The sequence below is a fragment of the Trichomonascus vanleenenianus genome, assembly GCF_965637985.1.
Source record: "Trichomonascus vanleenenianus strain CLIB 3782 genome assembly, contig: TRVA0_021S, whole genome shotgun sequence".
Taxonomy (NCBI): Eukaryota; Fungi; Ascomycota; class Dipodascomycetes; order Dipodascales; family Trichomonascaceae; genus Blastobotrys; species Blastobotrys vanleenenianus.
Window position 1 is genome coordinate 196,582 of NW_027481866.1, and position 15,163 is coordinate 211,744.

At 47.8% G+C, this 15,163-nt stretch overlaps 6 protein-coding genes across 6 annotated transcripts; 5 read left to right on the forward strand and 1 right to left on the reverse strand.

The window, feature by feature from the left end:
• Nucleotides 1-863: 863 nt before the first annotated feature.
• TRVA0_021S02058 (uncharacterized protein) lies at nucleotides 864-4,202 on the forward strand (the record flags this gene model as incomplete). Its single annotated transcript, XM_076685123.1, has 1 exon — nucleotides 864-4,202. One exon carries the CDS (start codon nucleotides 864-866, stop codon nucleotides 4,200-4,202), a length of 3,339 nt encoding a protein of 1,112 aa, XP_076540720.1.
• Nucleotides 4,203-4,797: 595 nt separating this feature from the next.
• TRVA0_021S02080 (uncharacterized protein) lies at nucleotides 4,798-6,459 on the reverse strand (the record flags this gene model as incomplete). The annotated part of the gene is made up of 1 exon (XM_076685124.1): nucleotides 4,798-6,459. The coding sequence occupies one exon, from the start codon at nucleotides 6,457-6,459 to the stop codon at nucleotides 4,798-4,800; it is 1,662 nt and encodes a 553-aa protein (XP_076540721.1).
• A 1,360-nt stretch (nucleotides 6,460-7,819) lies between these two features.
• TRVA0_021S02102 (uncharacterized protein) lies at nucleotides 7,820-9,115 on the forward strand (the record flags this gene model as incomplete). Its single annotated transcript, XM_076685125.1, has 1 exon — nucleotides 7,820-9,115. One exon carries the CDS (start codon nucleotides 7,820-7,822, stop codon nucleotides 9,113-9,115), a length of 1,296 nt encoding a protein of 431 aa, XP_076540722.1.
• A 1,182-nt stretch (nucleotides 9,116-10,297) lies between these two features.
• TRVA0_021S02124 (uncharacterized protein) lies at nucleotides 10,298-11,493 on the forward strand (the record flags this gene model as incomplete). The annotated part of the gene is made up of 2 exons (XM_076685126.1): nucleotides 10,298-10,365; nucleotides 10,416-11,493. The coding sequence occupies 2 exons, from the start codon at nucleotides 10,298-10,300 to the stop codon at nucleotides 11,491-11,493; spliced, it is 1,146 nt and encodes a 381-aa protein (XP_076540723.1).
• A 140-nt stretch (nucleotides 11,494-11,633) lies between these two features.
• Nucleotides 11,634-13,436, forward strand: TRVA0_021S02146 (uncharacterized protein; the record flags this gene model as incomplete). The annotated part of the gene is made up of 1 exon (XM_076685127.1): nucleotides 11,634-13,436. One exon carries the CDS (start codon nucleotides 11,634-11,636, stop codon nucleotides 13,434-13,436), a length of 1,803 nt encoding a protein of 600 aa, XP_076540724.1.
• Nucleotides 13,437-13,618: 182 nt separating this feature from the next.
• On the forward strand, nucleotides 13,619-14,695 carry TRVA0_021S02168 (uncharacterized protein; the record flags this gene model as incomplete). Its single annotated transcript, XM_076685128.1, has 1 exon — nucleotides 13,619-14,695. The coding sequence occupies one exon, from the start codon at nucleotides 13,619-13,621 to the stop codon at nucleotides 14,693-14,695; it is 1,077 nt and encodes a 358-aa protein (XP_076540725.1).
• Nucleotides 14,696-15,163: the final 468 nt, after the last annotated feature.

Below are 15,163 nucleotides of genomic sequence, written 5' to 3' on the forward strand. Positions count from 1 at the left end.
CCAAATGTCGTACAGAGTGCTCGTACAAGGTTACGACGGTGTTAAACGATGTTGAACTTTAATGACAGATGACCATATTGCCAAAGGCATGTAAGTGCTGCTGAGCCACCTGTTACCACCTAGGTAGCTAGGCAGGCTGCGTGGGCCCGTTCGTGCGGGCTGCGTAACACACGCAGACACGCATATCATTATGTGATGCACTGGCACCACCTTCGTCTACAGAAAACTACGTCAAAAGGATCATCTCATCCTTGTCGGACAGATCTCTGCTCTCCAAGACGGTGGAAAAGTTAATTTGGATACAAACACGGTACCGGTCGCGCGGGTGAATCGCGTTTTAGTACCGGACGACTCACAAAATCTAAGGGGTGTCTGAGCCAGAACTCTTTCTGGCTGCATCTTTAAAAACATACATGTACAACGCCAGCTGTGGTCTGTACAGCGAGCCTACGCCGCCCTGTGTGTGCACCACCCCCCTCCGTTTCTACACCATTTCGAGCGTCTTTCGAAGGGAACACGACAGGTCAACGCGAAAAAAAAATCTTTTCAACCCTGTCTAATTGCAACAACCGGGGGCCGATCTTGTGTGTTTGTTGCTGTGCGATTAATACAGATCCGCCAATCTTTGCATAAATTATTGCCGGAAGGACGAGATCGATTCTGGTAATTTTTTTTTCTTATTTTTCGGGGGGCTTACCACTTTTTTTTGACTTTCCCCTAACTCGGAAGTGTAATTGAAGCGGTTTCGTCTTTTTCGACATACTTAGGACGAGTTATGAAAAATGACCTCGTTTGTGGAGCACGCGAGAACCCAGTCGTCTGCCAGTAGCGGGTATGGGCGCAACATGGCCAACAGTAACTCAATGTCGTCCATCAACACGAGTGGAAGCGCGGGGTCCGGTGCAGCAAGTAATAATAGCCAGCCAATTGACCAGGAGACCATTACGAGGTACCACCGCGGGTTCTGCGCATTTTTAGGGCTCGCGCTCATTCCAGGGTACCCTGCTATTGATCCAATCGCGTCTGGCAATAATAAAGCGCGACAGAAGCTGAGGCGTCTCGGGGACAACCACTTCAACGAGCTGGCTACTGATGTCCACGATGAGCTGGAGAGGCGGATGGGTCCGGTATCAGGGCCTGAGCATCTCATGTTCCGTGAGGACATGCACCCGAAGCGAAATATGGCGCGGCAGAAGCTGTGTGTGTTGACTGAGATGCGGTTTAAAGATCTGTGTACGGATATCTTGTGCGAGATTGAGACTCGGTACCCGTACGCCATTCCGAGCGCTCCAGATCACGATAATAACGAGCGCTACGAGATGAACGAGATCAGCGAGTACGCGGGCAATGGCTACGAATATGAACCTCTACCGAACCATCCTCAGGAATCTCACAATCAATTCAATGGCCATCCCCAGGAAACCCACGACCAATTCAATGGCCATCCCCAGGAAACCCACAATCAATTCAATGGCCATCCCCAGGAAACCCATAACCAATTCAATGATCATCCACAGGAAGCCCACAATCAATTCAATGGGCATAATGGCGAGTATGCTCCGCCGGCTCCTGATTCTTATGAGAATGACCACAGCGGTAGCAGTAACGGTACAGCTGTTCCGAATTACAATGGTGGGCCCTCGAATGAGCTGGACGAACTCAATTTTAACCCTATGGATGAGTCCAGACATTTCGAGGATGGCATGAATAATGACGATATGAGCTATGGTGATGACCTCCCGATAAATATTAACGAGCCAATTTCCCAGAGCCTCAAGCAGACGACGATTGTGCCAACAAAGTCCACCCTTGCCGAGGAAAGCGATGACGACGATGAAGATGATAGCGGTGATGAATTCGTAAACTCTAGGCGAAGCACCCGCCGCTCGTCGATTTTCGAGTCTTCAATCCAGCTGGACTCTATTGCTGAGGAAGACCAGCCATTGGGCCAGGATGATGAGCCGGGACTCACCCGCCAGCATACCATCAGCCAGAGCCGGCGACATACGCGGGGCATATCAGCGTCTTCGGACGCCCAACGATATGGATCTCGGGATATTACTGCTTCCATTGGGTCAATTGTTGGCCAGATTACGCCCCCGGAATCTACGTCTGCAACGCCGTTCTTTGAGGGTGATAAAGTTCATACCACCCATGCTGGCAGCGGGGTAGTGGGCATTGGCACGGATGATGTGCACGAAAAGATACGGGAGCGGGATGAGCAAATCAAGATGCTTGTGGACGAAGGATCTCGCATGGACGATGCTATCAACAAGCTCGAGGCGCAGCTGGCCGAGTCGGAGGATTTGAAGAATAACCTTGTGTCTGAGAACGGCCGGCTCCATGAGACAATTGGCGATCTCGAGATGGAAAAGGATAAACTCAATAGAGAGCTGCGAGAAGCCAAGGACGAGCACGAACGGGATGTCACTAAATACCTCGATGTTATCCGAGAGACTGAGCAGAGGCTGGCAGACGTCCATGCTGAGCACCTGACCCTTCAGAAGCACCACAGCGAGCACGAAGAGCGGTCGGCTGAACTTGATAAGCAGGTCGTCGGACTTCAGACGACTATCTCACGGCATGAGGAGACCATCTCAAATCTGCGCTCAGAGCAACAGCAGAAGCAGCAGCAGCAGCAGCAACTACAGTCCCGGGAGGCTTCAGAGGATCCAGAGCTGGTAGATAAGTACGAAAAGCTTCGAAAGGATCACTCCAGGCTAGCAAAAGAGCTTGAACAGCAGCAGAAAGTCACGGACCAGGTCAGACAAGAGGCTTCTGCCTTTTTGGAGGAAATGAGAACACTTGCATCGAGCCAATCGTCTTGGGAGAATGTCGAAGCCCTCAATCTGGAGGTCCAAAAGCTTAAACTGGAGGTCCAAGATTGGAAGAACAGATACCTTCGCACCAAGAACAACCTGAAGAGTGCGCGGTCGTCAATGTACATGTCACGAACATCCAACGCGTTCCGCCCCTCACCTCCACCGATTGAAGAGGACAGCCCATTCTACGACGCTGAGAATGGCAAGATTCGAACCTCTTCTGTGACAAGGTTCCAGGTGGCAATGGATGAGTTCTTGATCAAGTCGCGCACTGACGCCGGAAACCTGTTAGACAACCTGCACAATCTTGTCGTGGCTACTCGTGTAGTGTCCCAGGACATCACTGAGTCGTCTTCTGATGCCATTGATGGCGAAAGGCAGTCCCAGATCGCCCAGTGCACTTCTTTGGTTTCAAACACTGCCAACAGCCTGATTTCCACTACACGGAACCATTTGACCTCGGGGGGCCTGGCGCCTATTTCCGTTTTGGATGCTACCGCTGCAGACTTGTCCAGTGCTGTTATTGAGCTTATCAAGGTTGCAAAAGTTCGACTAGGGGGTGAGGAGACCATCGAGATCGAGCCACGGCCCGACTCTGCAGAGTTTGAGGGTCGGCCTTCGCCCGATGTTCCAAAGGGCTTTTATGGACGTGATTCGTTCGCTGACGGATACCAGCGCAATTCACGGGACTTTACTACGCACCGGGATGAGGACTCGACGGACTACGAGACGACGACCGTTTCGACGAACCTACACAACCAGCCGTCCCAGACTACTGAGAATAGCATGAACCGCCAGTCACGGCCGCGATCTTCGCGAATACTTGATGAAGAGGCCGATAAGGAGATCCGAGTGCTTCGAAAGCGGTTCGCTAGTAACTATTCCGTCCACAACCTGATTCAGAACTTTGACATTGAGGACCCGGATAACACGGTTGCTGAATTGCAGGAGTATCTTGAGGAACAGACGTTTGGCGTTATAGAAGCTATCCAGAACCTGCTTACTGGAATCAAGAATAATGCGACGATGGGCGAGATCCGGCCGTATCTCGAGACAATTACTAATGTTCTTGACCAGATGGTCGAGGCGACTGGCAATTCTATGAATCAGACGCGCAACTGGAAACTCAAGGACAAGGGCAAGTATATTCTCGATCTTCTTGCCGATTGTGCTGTCCGATTGCACAACCTCAAGGTGGACTGTGGTGTTCTCGACGACTCAGCGCATCCTGACAAGCATCTAAAGCACCGCTTTGCTGCGCTAACTTACGACATTACGAAACGAACTAACGAACTGGTGAAAACGGTGGAGGTGTTCAGTCTTACCGCAGAAGTGCAGGAAATTGACCAGAAACTTGGCGTTGTTGACAACCAGATTTAATTTAATGTATTCTACGATTCTTCAATTACTTTTGCAATTACCACTCATGACCTTTCAGAATCCCTGTGTAGTTACTGAAACATGAAAGCTCGGAACTGCATTCTTGAGGGGCCAGCCCTTCAAACTCCCCGTAGTTCCGCTTCGCAGAGATCATTCCAATTTATCAAAGCTTGTATAAATATTGAAATACCAAGTACCGGAAATACAGTACCAGGCAGTAGATTAAGTACCGATAATCTATGGCGTATAAACATAAAAAGATAATAAATACTTATTATAGGTCTTATAGACGCTCATAGGTAATAGTTAATACTAGTTGAGGAGTCATTTATGAATGAATGAATGCCCATGTTATTATTAAAGAAGCTATACCAACACATAGCCCATGTTATTATTAAAGAAGCTATACCAACACATATCACTTCGGCAGAGGTGCAGAGGCAGACAAGCTACTTATACTCCGCGCAGCGGAGCCACGGGAGTCTGGGGGCTGGCCCCCAGGGTATCGTGGAGATCTTTTCCAATTGATCAAAACTTGTAAATTTTCTATGGCGTATAAACATAAAAAGATAAATAATCATAGACGTTCATATGGTTAATATTCGTTGAGGAGCTTGTAGACATGGCCCTTGGCGTGCAGAGCCGACTCGCAGAGCTCCATAGCCTTGAGAGCCTTCTCCTCCTCAAGCCGCTGGGTAACGACCTGGACACCCACTGGAAGACCGTGCATCTTATCAGCATCGTAAACACCGTAGGCGCCCTTCTCAACGCCGTTGGTGGCCTTGAAGCCAGTTGGCAGCTTGTCAGTGGATCGGTTGACCTTGGTAACTGGGAAGACACCAGCCGAGTAGTCGAGCAAGTTGAACATGAAGGTGTAACCACAGGAAGAGAACGTCTCGTAGAGACCCTTGTGAGGCAGAGCTGGGGTAGCGTTTGGCACAGTCAGGAGGAAGTCGATCTCAGAGTCCTTCCAGTGCTGGAAGAAGTCAGCCTTGTAACCTTCTCGCTCGTAAACAAGGTCCCATCGCTCCTGGATCTTCTTAACGTTCCAGTTCTCAATAAGAGTGGCCCAGATCTCGTCCCGCTTGATGTATCGTACCCACCAGGCCCAGATCTTCTTTACGAATCGTGGCAAGTGCTGAGCAAACACAGCTCGAGCAACACCGGCATCATTCTTCTCACCACAAACCTGATCTCGAAGGGCAATGTCCGCACCGTCCGACATGAGCAGCTGGGAGGCCACTCGCAGGCACTTCAGTGGGCTAGGTGGAGTGAAATCAACAATCTCGTGGCCCTGGGCTCGCAGAGCATCCACAGTCATCCGCAGGGCTCGCTCACATGCCGGAGATGGCTTAACAATACCGTCAGTCCACATAACACCGACCTTGCACTTGTGAGGAAGCTCAACCTCTCGCCAAGGCATTGGGTGCACAGAGTAGTCGTATTCCCATGGGTTCATGTCCAGAATAGCCTTGAGGAAGAAGGAAAGATCAGGAAGAGTTCGCGTCATTGGAGAGTAGACAGCAGGGATACCCTCCTGACCAGGCATAGAAGTGACGTTTCCAGCTTTAGGAAATCGGCCAGTGGAGCACTTGAGGGAGTAAATGCCCGCGAAATGGGCTGGAACTCGCACAGAACCGGCAACATCAGTGCCTACACCAAGTCTGGAACCGCCAAATGCCAAAAGACCGGCCTCACCACCGGTGGAACCGCCCGGAGTGTACCCATGGACATGGGGATTCTCCGAAACGCCCCAAACGTCATTATACGACTCGAAAGAGAGCAGAGTGTATGGAACGTTGGTCTTTACGAATGGCACGGCACCAGCGTCTTTAAGCAGTCGGATAATTGGGGCATCCTGGACAGCAGGCTTGAAGCACTTTTTGGAGTACCCAATACACGAGTCATAGCCCGTGACACAAACAGTATCCTTAAAGGAGATTGGGAATCCGGCCAAGGGGCCCTGTTTGTTGCAATTGTCAGCCCATTTCTCAGCATCCTTGATCATGATCTCTGTCACGACGTTGGAGTCTTTTTGGGCATTGAATGCCTGCTTAGAGTAAGCAGAGAGAACAGCTGAGGGCTCAAGAGCTCCCTGCTGGACCTGGGCGACTACGTCAGAGGCCAGCTGGTTGAGGATGGACTTATCCTGCTCAGTCAGAGGCTCATTGTACTGTGGGAGTTCCTTGATTCGGTCCTCCCGCTCTCTACGCTTGGCATCTATGATGCTCTGTCGTTTGGAAGTGAAGATACCCATGGTGTGGGGTAGCAGTAGGGTTTTGATTGATTGGAAATGGGGTAGAGGGAAAAGTGAATGTCAAGAAGAAGAGAGATCGATGGGGGATCGACCGTTTTTTATATTACCGCGATCTCCGCATGTTATTACGCAGCAGAGGTGATATTCTCTCTCTATGAGATACCGTACGCGTGTGTATCTCTCTCTCACTGATAGTGCCTTGCCTGATTTAACCGCCGACAGCCAGCATATCTAAGCAGGAGGGGGGGAAGACACCCCCGCGGATAGGGCGAGACAGCGGAATTCCGCCGCGACGGCTTGCCTTTTTCAGCCACGACGGTATTTGAAAAGCGCAGCCTACCAAGATTGGTGTTTCTAGCCATTGGCCAAGCGCTGCAGGAACAAACATTGTATTACACTTACAAGAGCAGTACCAACGAATAAAAGAATAAGTTGTTTAACGAGGGAATGGAGTCTGAACAGTTCCGCTCAGGGGGTGGTGGGGCCGAGGCGGGGGGAGCCAAGCAGGTTAGGGTCACTCTCCACACCAAAATTAGGTGAATTATTGATTTTAGCGATTTCGGCTAAATCATTAATTAATTGCTACATATAATTTATTATATAATTAATTAGGTAATCAGTTCTTTTTTCAAGCGTGTCACGTGCCTTCCTCGGGGATCTGCGATCTATATAAATTGACCGATCATTCATTCCTTCAATAACACTTACTGGTACTGTATTTGGTCTATTTTTTTTATTATTATTAAATTATATTGATCAATACCTTTTTACACGTACCTTTCTTTAATTCAACTATTTTGCTAGTCGTTCAATTCAGTCTATTCGTTTCATAGAGTCTTCTGCCGCACATTATCTCCGTCCGTAAGGATCAGCTTCCTTAAAGCCACGCTTTGACTCATTAGCTGTCCAGTAGTAGGTCCCAAGGGGCCTTACATTATAATAGAGATGCTCTTAGTCGTTCAAGTTTAATTTGCTACTAGATTTTTTCTTGCATGAGATGGTTTGGTACGCGTCGAGGTTCGCGTTGCATGCAACGACAAGCGCGGGGTGCAGATTCAAAACAGAGCCGCAATATAAAACGACAACAGAGGACAGTTACTTAGAACGGAAAAACATCGTTTTCATAAAAGTAAAATGAGAAAGAAACCGTCGCCATCCCGGACTACGGCTATGTCCAATACTGGGTCTGGTTCTGTTGCTTCCTTGACCCGCAATGGGCCGATACTTCGTTCACGAACTCGCTTAGTCTCATCTGAGGTCATTGTCAACCTCAGGGCCAACTCAGGCTTTAAAAAAGCCATTCTAAGGGAGGCGAAAAAAAGAGGCCCTAATCATTGCTGGTTTGCTTGAAGATATTCCTATGTCGATTTTTCGAGAAAAGGCGGCGTACGAGGTATGGACCGCATATACGGAAGAATGTCCAGAAAAGCCATTGTTAGGTCTGTCATGGATTCCACATTCTGAAGAGATCAACCAACCGGTTTGGGACTTAGAGCAACAGCTATTTAAAACCCCGTACGATCGGGCTGTGCTGTTCGTAATCTATCTCCTAAGAGATGAGTTTATCGCAGAAGACGCAAAGTACTCTGAAACAGCTTTAGCTCGATATACTGAGATCGTGATGCGCCATTTCGACATCAACTTCGAAGCACGTCATAAGAAGGAATACTACAACCGTATAATCCACCCGCATCGTGATCTTGAAACTGCTTTGCGTGGTGTACCGGACCTTAATCGAACAACTAGGATCGTTCAGTTCAAGTCGCACGATTACTGGCGACCACGTCTGCAACTCCATCTGTACTTTTCGGTAGATGCTCTTGATTATATCCGGGTGATGTTCACCGAAAAGAACAGGGGCGCGTCTCTGACCGAAATTAGACGAGAAATGATTGACCACATCATCACCCATGTTCAATCAGTCGTCGACTGGCAACCGGAATATATCCGCAAAGAAAAGTATGAGAAGCTATCCGACAGTCCTAAGGATTGGCTACAGTTTTACTCTCTCATCGCCCAAAAGATCTATCGGCTCCCAGCCGCTAACGCGTACAACACCTGGTGGAAAGAGGGATACGCTGGCGCCCGACGCTTCCTCAAGACCATTAACTGGGAACTCCGAGCAGTGGGTCTATCTGTCCAGGACTTCGGAATCCCAGGTAAAACTGTGAGCATTTCACAGTTTTACCGCATTTTTATCTGCCTTATTATGAATATTCTGCCGCCAGTCGCGCATTTTGAGATCGACAAAAGGATCGAGGATGACTATATGAACGATCCGACCTGCCTGCCGAAAGTTCTTGAACTAATTGGTACATGGGAATCGTACAGCTCCACCAACCCCTGTTGGGAGACCGCGCTTGTCAGATCAGGCCTCGATTTGGGGCTCCCATTGCTGCCCAGCTCAACGGAAAACTCCCCTGCGACTTGGTTGTCGTTTTATTTCGAGGATCCCAATTGCAAGCTATTGAAGTCCCGCTGGGACCCATGGAAAGACTACACGACCTCTTGGAAAAACGATCACAAGCGCGGGCAAGCCCTCCGATGCAAGGCAGGTATCCCTAGCACGCTCTCATACAAGTCAACAACGATCAAACGGTCTAGCTCTGGCAATTCCGATGAATCTGCTTCGCAGAACAAAAAGGCACGACAATAACGGCAGCTGTAGATATCATGGCAAACTTCACCATGGTTCTAAGCAGTCGGGAAATTAGTCTTCCAACAGTAAGGTCACAAACACGATTTACACCCCAGGAGTTTGCATGCCCACACTGAACCCCCTTATTCTGATGGTTTACCTGAATTACTAACATCTTCCAAAGAAACTAAAGGGCTGAATCGGACAGCCTGAACGCGTTCCCTATGAACCTTTCATCAGTTTCTGTAACACAACAGGATGGATTGCATGAAGAAAATAAGACTTCTAACTGTTTGATTAGTAATTCAGAGGAGTCATCACAGTCGGACCAAATCGTTAATTAATCACAGCTCTCTGGAACGCTAAGTGCGAATCACAAGGTATAAGTGAGAGTTTATCCGAGAAAAAGCCACTAAAATTGCGCACGTCCTGACCACGAACAGCCATCGCGAAGTCGAGCATAACGGCCCAATTAAGCTGAAGCTCAGAGACTAGATGGAACCGGAACGCATATAGTCAATGGCATAGTTGAAAGCCCGCAGACCATCTGGGGCCGACAATTGGCGATCAACAACAGCATTAATTGAGCGCGGCGGGCTTTAGGGAAATACGGAGCCGATTCACGTAAAGCAATGGTACAATGGAAGTAGTGATGCCCAAGGGAATTTGTATTGCAACTACAGAGTTCGCAATTAAGCGACTTGGATTGGCTTCGCTCATGCTTCGAATGCTGTTACTATAGCATTTCTGCAATTACGTAAGAAATTACATAATTTTGAGGTGTCCCTAGTAAAAGTGCCGGCCGAGGTAATGCGCGCGCAGGCGACTTGGCGACTTATGATGACGACATTCGCGCGCATTTTTTTCTTGTTGCCCTTTTTACAGTTATTGCCATTTTTCCGGTAGATCGAACTACTGTGCAATATGTAGAATACAAAGGGTATGAGATTGATAACATGTATTAATTAGCTTGGAAACGTGTGCACATCATTCTTTCAAGCATTGAGATGTGGGCACGGCTCTTGGTAGTGAATGCAGGTGTGGTGGGGGAAGTCCGAGACCCCGGGGTTGGCTAACATACAGGGTCGGGTCGACAGTGTACGTTAGCTCAAGGCGATGCGAATTCTTGGCCTATAAAAAAGGACCGTCCCGTGCCCATATTTTTTCATACATGATACTGCGGAAATCAATTAATTCACTATGTCGTCGGTAACTGTAAATGCGTCCAAGGTTAACCTAACCTGGCCTGATGGAAAGACTTCCAAGTTGTAAGTAACCCCGCGCTATTTGAAGAACTGAACCGGACTAATAATACAAGCCACAACATTTGGTTGAGAGACCTTTGTCAATGTGAGGAACACTTCCATCCAACCACAAAGCAGAGATTGCAAAACACCTTTGAAATTCCCGAGGATGTCCAGGCCAAATCTGCCTCAGTCGAAGGTGATACTCTCTCAGTAAAGTGGGCTTATGACAATCACGTCTCCAAATACCCGCTCGAATGGCTTAAGCTTCACTCCTACGATCCTGTCCTTGTCAAGGAAAAGACCAAGAAGCTTCCAATGACTCTCTGGGACGGCAAGGATATCCAGAAGAACCTGCCAACCGTCGAGTTCAAGGCTGTCATGGCAGGAGACGAGGGAGTCGCTGAGTGGACTAAAAAGCTCTACGAATTTGGCTTTTGCTTCATTTCGGGTGTTCCAGTCGATCCCAAGGCAACCGAAGAGTTGACTGAGCGATTGGCTTACATCCGGCCAACCCACTACGGCGGGTTCTGGGACTTTACTTCTGACCTGGCCAAGAATGATCTCGCCTATACTACCTTCCACTTGGAGTGTCACACTGACGGTACCTACTGGAGCGACACTCCCGGTCTCCAGCTCTTCCACCTGCTTCTGCACGATGGCGAAGGTGGCGAAACTATGCTGGCTGATGGGTTCAGGGCTGCCCAATTGATGAAGGACAAATACCCAGAGGAGTATGCGTTCCTTTCCAAGGTGCGAATTCCGGCCCACAGTGCTGGCGAAGAAGCCGTGTGCATTACTCCGACCGTTCCCCAGCCCATCTTCACTCATCATGACATTACTGGTGAACTCGTTCAAGTGCGATGGAATAATGATGATCGATCTTGCATGGACTACTGGGAAGATCCAGAAGACGTCGTCAAGTTTTACAAGGCAATTCGAATCTGGAAGAAGCTGCTGTTGGAAAACGAATTCGTCGTTAAGTTGGTTCCGGGCACCTGCCTCATCTTTGACAATTGGCGTGTTCTCCACGGTCGAAAGGCGTTTAACGGCCAGCGACGAATGTGCGGTGCTTACATCAACCGGGACGACTATGTTTCGCGCGCCAAGATTTTGAACCTTGGCCGAGACGAGGTTATCAAAAGTCTCTAACTATTTTGTATTGCTTCTAACTTTATGTAAATGTGAAATATGTGTGTATAGCAAACTGCTTGGATTGGCTTTTTGTGCATCGTTGCTGCAACACATAGCAGGGTCAGCCGTTAATCGCAACTCTATTCTATTATAAATAGATGAAAAGGATAATTCTTTTCTTCTATGTTGTAAAAATGGATCTCCCTGTAGAGCTCTGGCAGATTGTGGTCGAGTATCTTCGAGAAAGTCATCGATTCGTCTCGACAGATTTGCACGTCTGGTCCGTTCGCTCCGTCAATCGCCGATTAAACCATGTTGCCCTACGCGAGATATGGAGGACTATCAAACTCTGCACTTCTCAGAAATTGACTGGCCGAAGCTACGCACTCCCCCATAGAGCACTGAAAGAATGCCACTCACTCGATGATGTAGTGCGGAAAACACTGGAATGGATGTACTGCTTGTATTACCTTCCAAAGACGACTATGAAGTCACCGCCACAAAGGGCTCTATATGACGCACTGCGAGAGACGTTGAAGCTGTATTTAAAAGAGGACGAGCGGTGGATTTTGAACAACCTGTATATTGAACAGGAGCTTCGCTATGTGTACTCGGCGAACTCTGTGATAAAGACGGCAAAGTGTCGCCAAGTGTATGAGACCATTGATGCTCTCCTTATGGAAAATATCCTGGATCAGAGAGTGGCGTCGCGCATCACTGAGATACTGAAAACGCGACTTACAGGTAGAGACTTACCTCACTTCTACCATCCACGATTCAACCCGGCCATTTCCGAGGATTTTATGTCTCTGGAAATGCTAGAGCGGTACTACGCGCTAGCTCGCACAGTTTGCATCCATTGCTCTTCCCCCAGGGATCGGCTGCTGGAAGTCCTGCAAACCTTTGACCACGAACAGTTGAAAGAAGTATACATTTCCGGATCTACTGCTGATTTACAAGTATTAGCGCAAATATTTTCTTCCGCTAAAGTCATTAAACTAGGAATGTGCTTTCCCTATGCCTACCCCAATGCTAGCGATCTGAAGAACATTTTGGCTGCATTTGGGTCCATTGAATCACTGGAAATCGCCATAACCAATTCCAGCATAACCCTTGGATCTCCTTTTCTTAACGCCGATGTGATTAGCGGTACCAGGTGTGGTGAATTGCTCAGCAACTTAGACTGGTTTAAAAACATCAAACGGCTAGCTTTGGGAATAGTACTCGAGAGCCACTCGGGAGGTACACATTTTGTACTTCCTGAGACAATTGAAGAGCTCCTGATAGATACTTTTTTTGAATATCGCCGTAGAATGATATTGGTTGCCGAGGGAGTAAAAACGTTAGTGGTGAAGAATTGCGCACATCGGGCCGTTGAAGGGCTCGTTGTCCCCAATGTTACTCGGCTCGTTTATTATGCGGCATTCCAATTTTTCGAATTGCCTATTAATATCAGTATTCTGAGGTATAGCATTGGAGCTGAGATAGAACTCTTGACGGCCAATGCGTTTGACAAATTGGAATCCCTCGAGTGTTGGGCGACGCCATATGAATTCACATTTGCATTGTCCAGCATTTTGAAGCCTCGCAGTTTGATTTTGGGCGGGATTGACAATAGAGACAATTTGGACCAGTTCCTCACTCCGGAGGAAGGCAAATACCTTCCGCCAAAGCTAACGGTGACGTCTGCAGTTGCTGAATTCTGGGCCAATGAGCCATTAATTCGGGGACTTTTGTGCCATCCAGATGTTGAAGAGTTTTACATGATGCGTAATTATTACCGATTTTTGCTTGAGTATCCTCTTACGAAGTGGTTTGACGCGTGCGAGCAGTGTCGTTACCCCGAAAACTCGTACTTTGGGTCTTGGACTATGCCGTATGGGAGCGCTTTTCGCCTGACTAAGTATTTCGAAAAAGAGCCCGACTTGACCATTTGTCAAGTGCTGGACTGGTGGAAATAATTAATTTTGCCCTGTAAAAATCGTGCGGCGCTCAGGATCCGCATATTAGATGTCTCACAATATCTAGTTAAGTAAAGATAAACTTAATTACGTTTATATCAAATGGTGAAAAAGGGTCACGACCGAGTATCGCGAACCTCAAACGTAGCACAGATGAGTTCTGGATAAAAGGAGATGGAAAGATGAGCGAAATTGAATCGAAGCGACGAACCGGACCAGGCGACTTGAAGAATTCACAAGGCGCCAAGCTCGAGGAAAGAAAGAGATCAGATAACTCGATGGCTGCTTCGACACCCAAAAGACGAAAGAACGATCCTAATGAAGATGCCCCAAAAAACACCTGGATTTTCCCGCGTAATTTCCTGGACAGGACTCCTTCAGTACTGGCAGGAATGTCTACGAATGAAGAACTTGTTGCTCGAGCCAAGGCAGTGAATTTTATTAGCAAAATGGCCGAAGGGCTGAGGCTGAATCATATTACTAGATATACGGCTACCCTGTTCATGCATCGATTCTACGCGCGCGAATCCCTAACCAAGCATCATCAATATAACACTGCTGGAGTTGTCACGTTCCTGGCGACGAAAGTGGAGGAGACACATCGAAAGCTGCGAGATGTTACCAAGTGGTGCTGTCGCGTGGCTCGAAAAGATAACACACTAGATGCGGACGAGCAGTCGTTGGAGTTCCAGAAGTGGCGTACTGTTCTCATTAACAATGAGATTTTGCTCCTTAAAGTGTTGTGTTTTGATTATTCGATCGACTCTCCCGTCGACGTTCTACATTCGTTAGTTAAGCGGTGGGATCTGTCGTCAAGTTGCATTAAAACTTGCCAGTATTCGTGGCGTTTCTTGGTCGATTCCGCGTACACTCCGCTGTGTTTGTTCTATGACTTGAAGACCATAGCCGCAGCTGCTTTATACTGGGGCCAGTATCGATCCATGGACCGATTACCGCGAGACGCCAAGTCGGACCAGCGGTGGTTTGAGGCAATTGGCATAGAAGAGCAGGAGTTGATGGACGCATGTAACTGCATGGCCGATTTGATGGCGCGGATAGTAGAGCTACGGGCAATTGACCCCCCGCGGCATTTTGAAAAGATTCCGAGGCTATTATATGGTGAGATGGCTAAGGATTATGATATAATGGAGGAGGAGGAGGAGGACAGGGGCGATAGTGATAGGCTGCCGGAAGATTATGATGACGATGATGACGGGGCTAAAACGCCTACTGCCGCTAGTGCAGACTTTTTTGATTAAATGTTTATACCCCAACTGAATTGATGTAGATAGTGTACGAACTGTTCATTTCGTTAGACTGAATTTGGATGTGCGACGAATGCTATGGGATGTGGACTATGGTACAATTGTACAGGTTGCATTTTTTTTCTCATGCTATTTTTTTATCTAGGATTTATGATGCTGTACTCATAATCATACGTTACTACACTGTGTTAGCAGAAAAAGCTCCACGCGTTACTCATGCCAATTGAGCTTTGTATCAGGTGTATCTTCACGTTTGAGAATAGCTCACATTGGTACTTTATTTGAAGTCTCATGGACTATTGGGCTAGCCCTCCTTTGCCCTAGAAAACAGAATTTAATTAAAGTTATTGTGGTATTACCGGTATGGGCCAAAACTTATCCAGAGAGTATAAGCACTTCTAGATACAGCTCAAATATACTGTACAGTACGATTAAAGTGGAGATATTTACTACCGATATTCC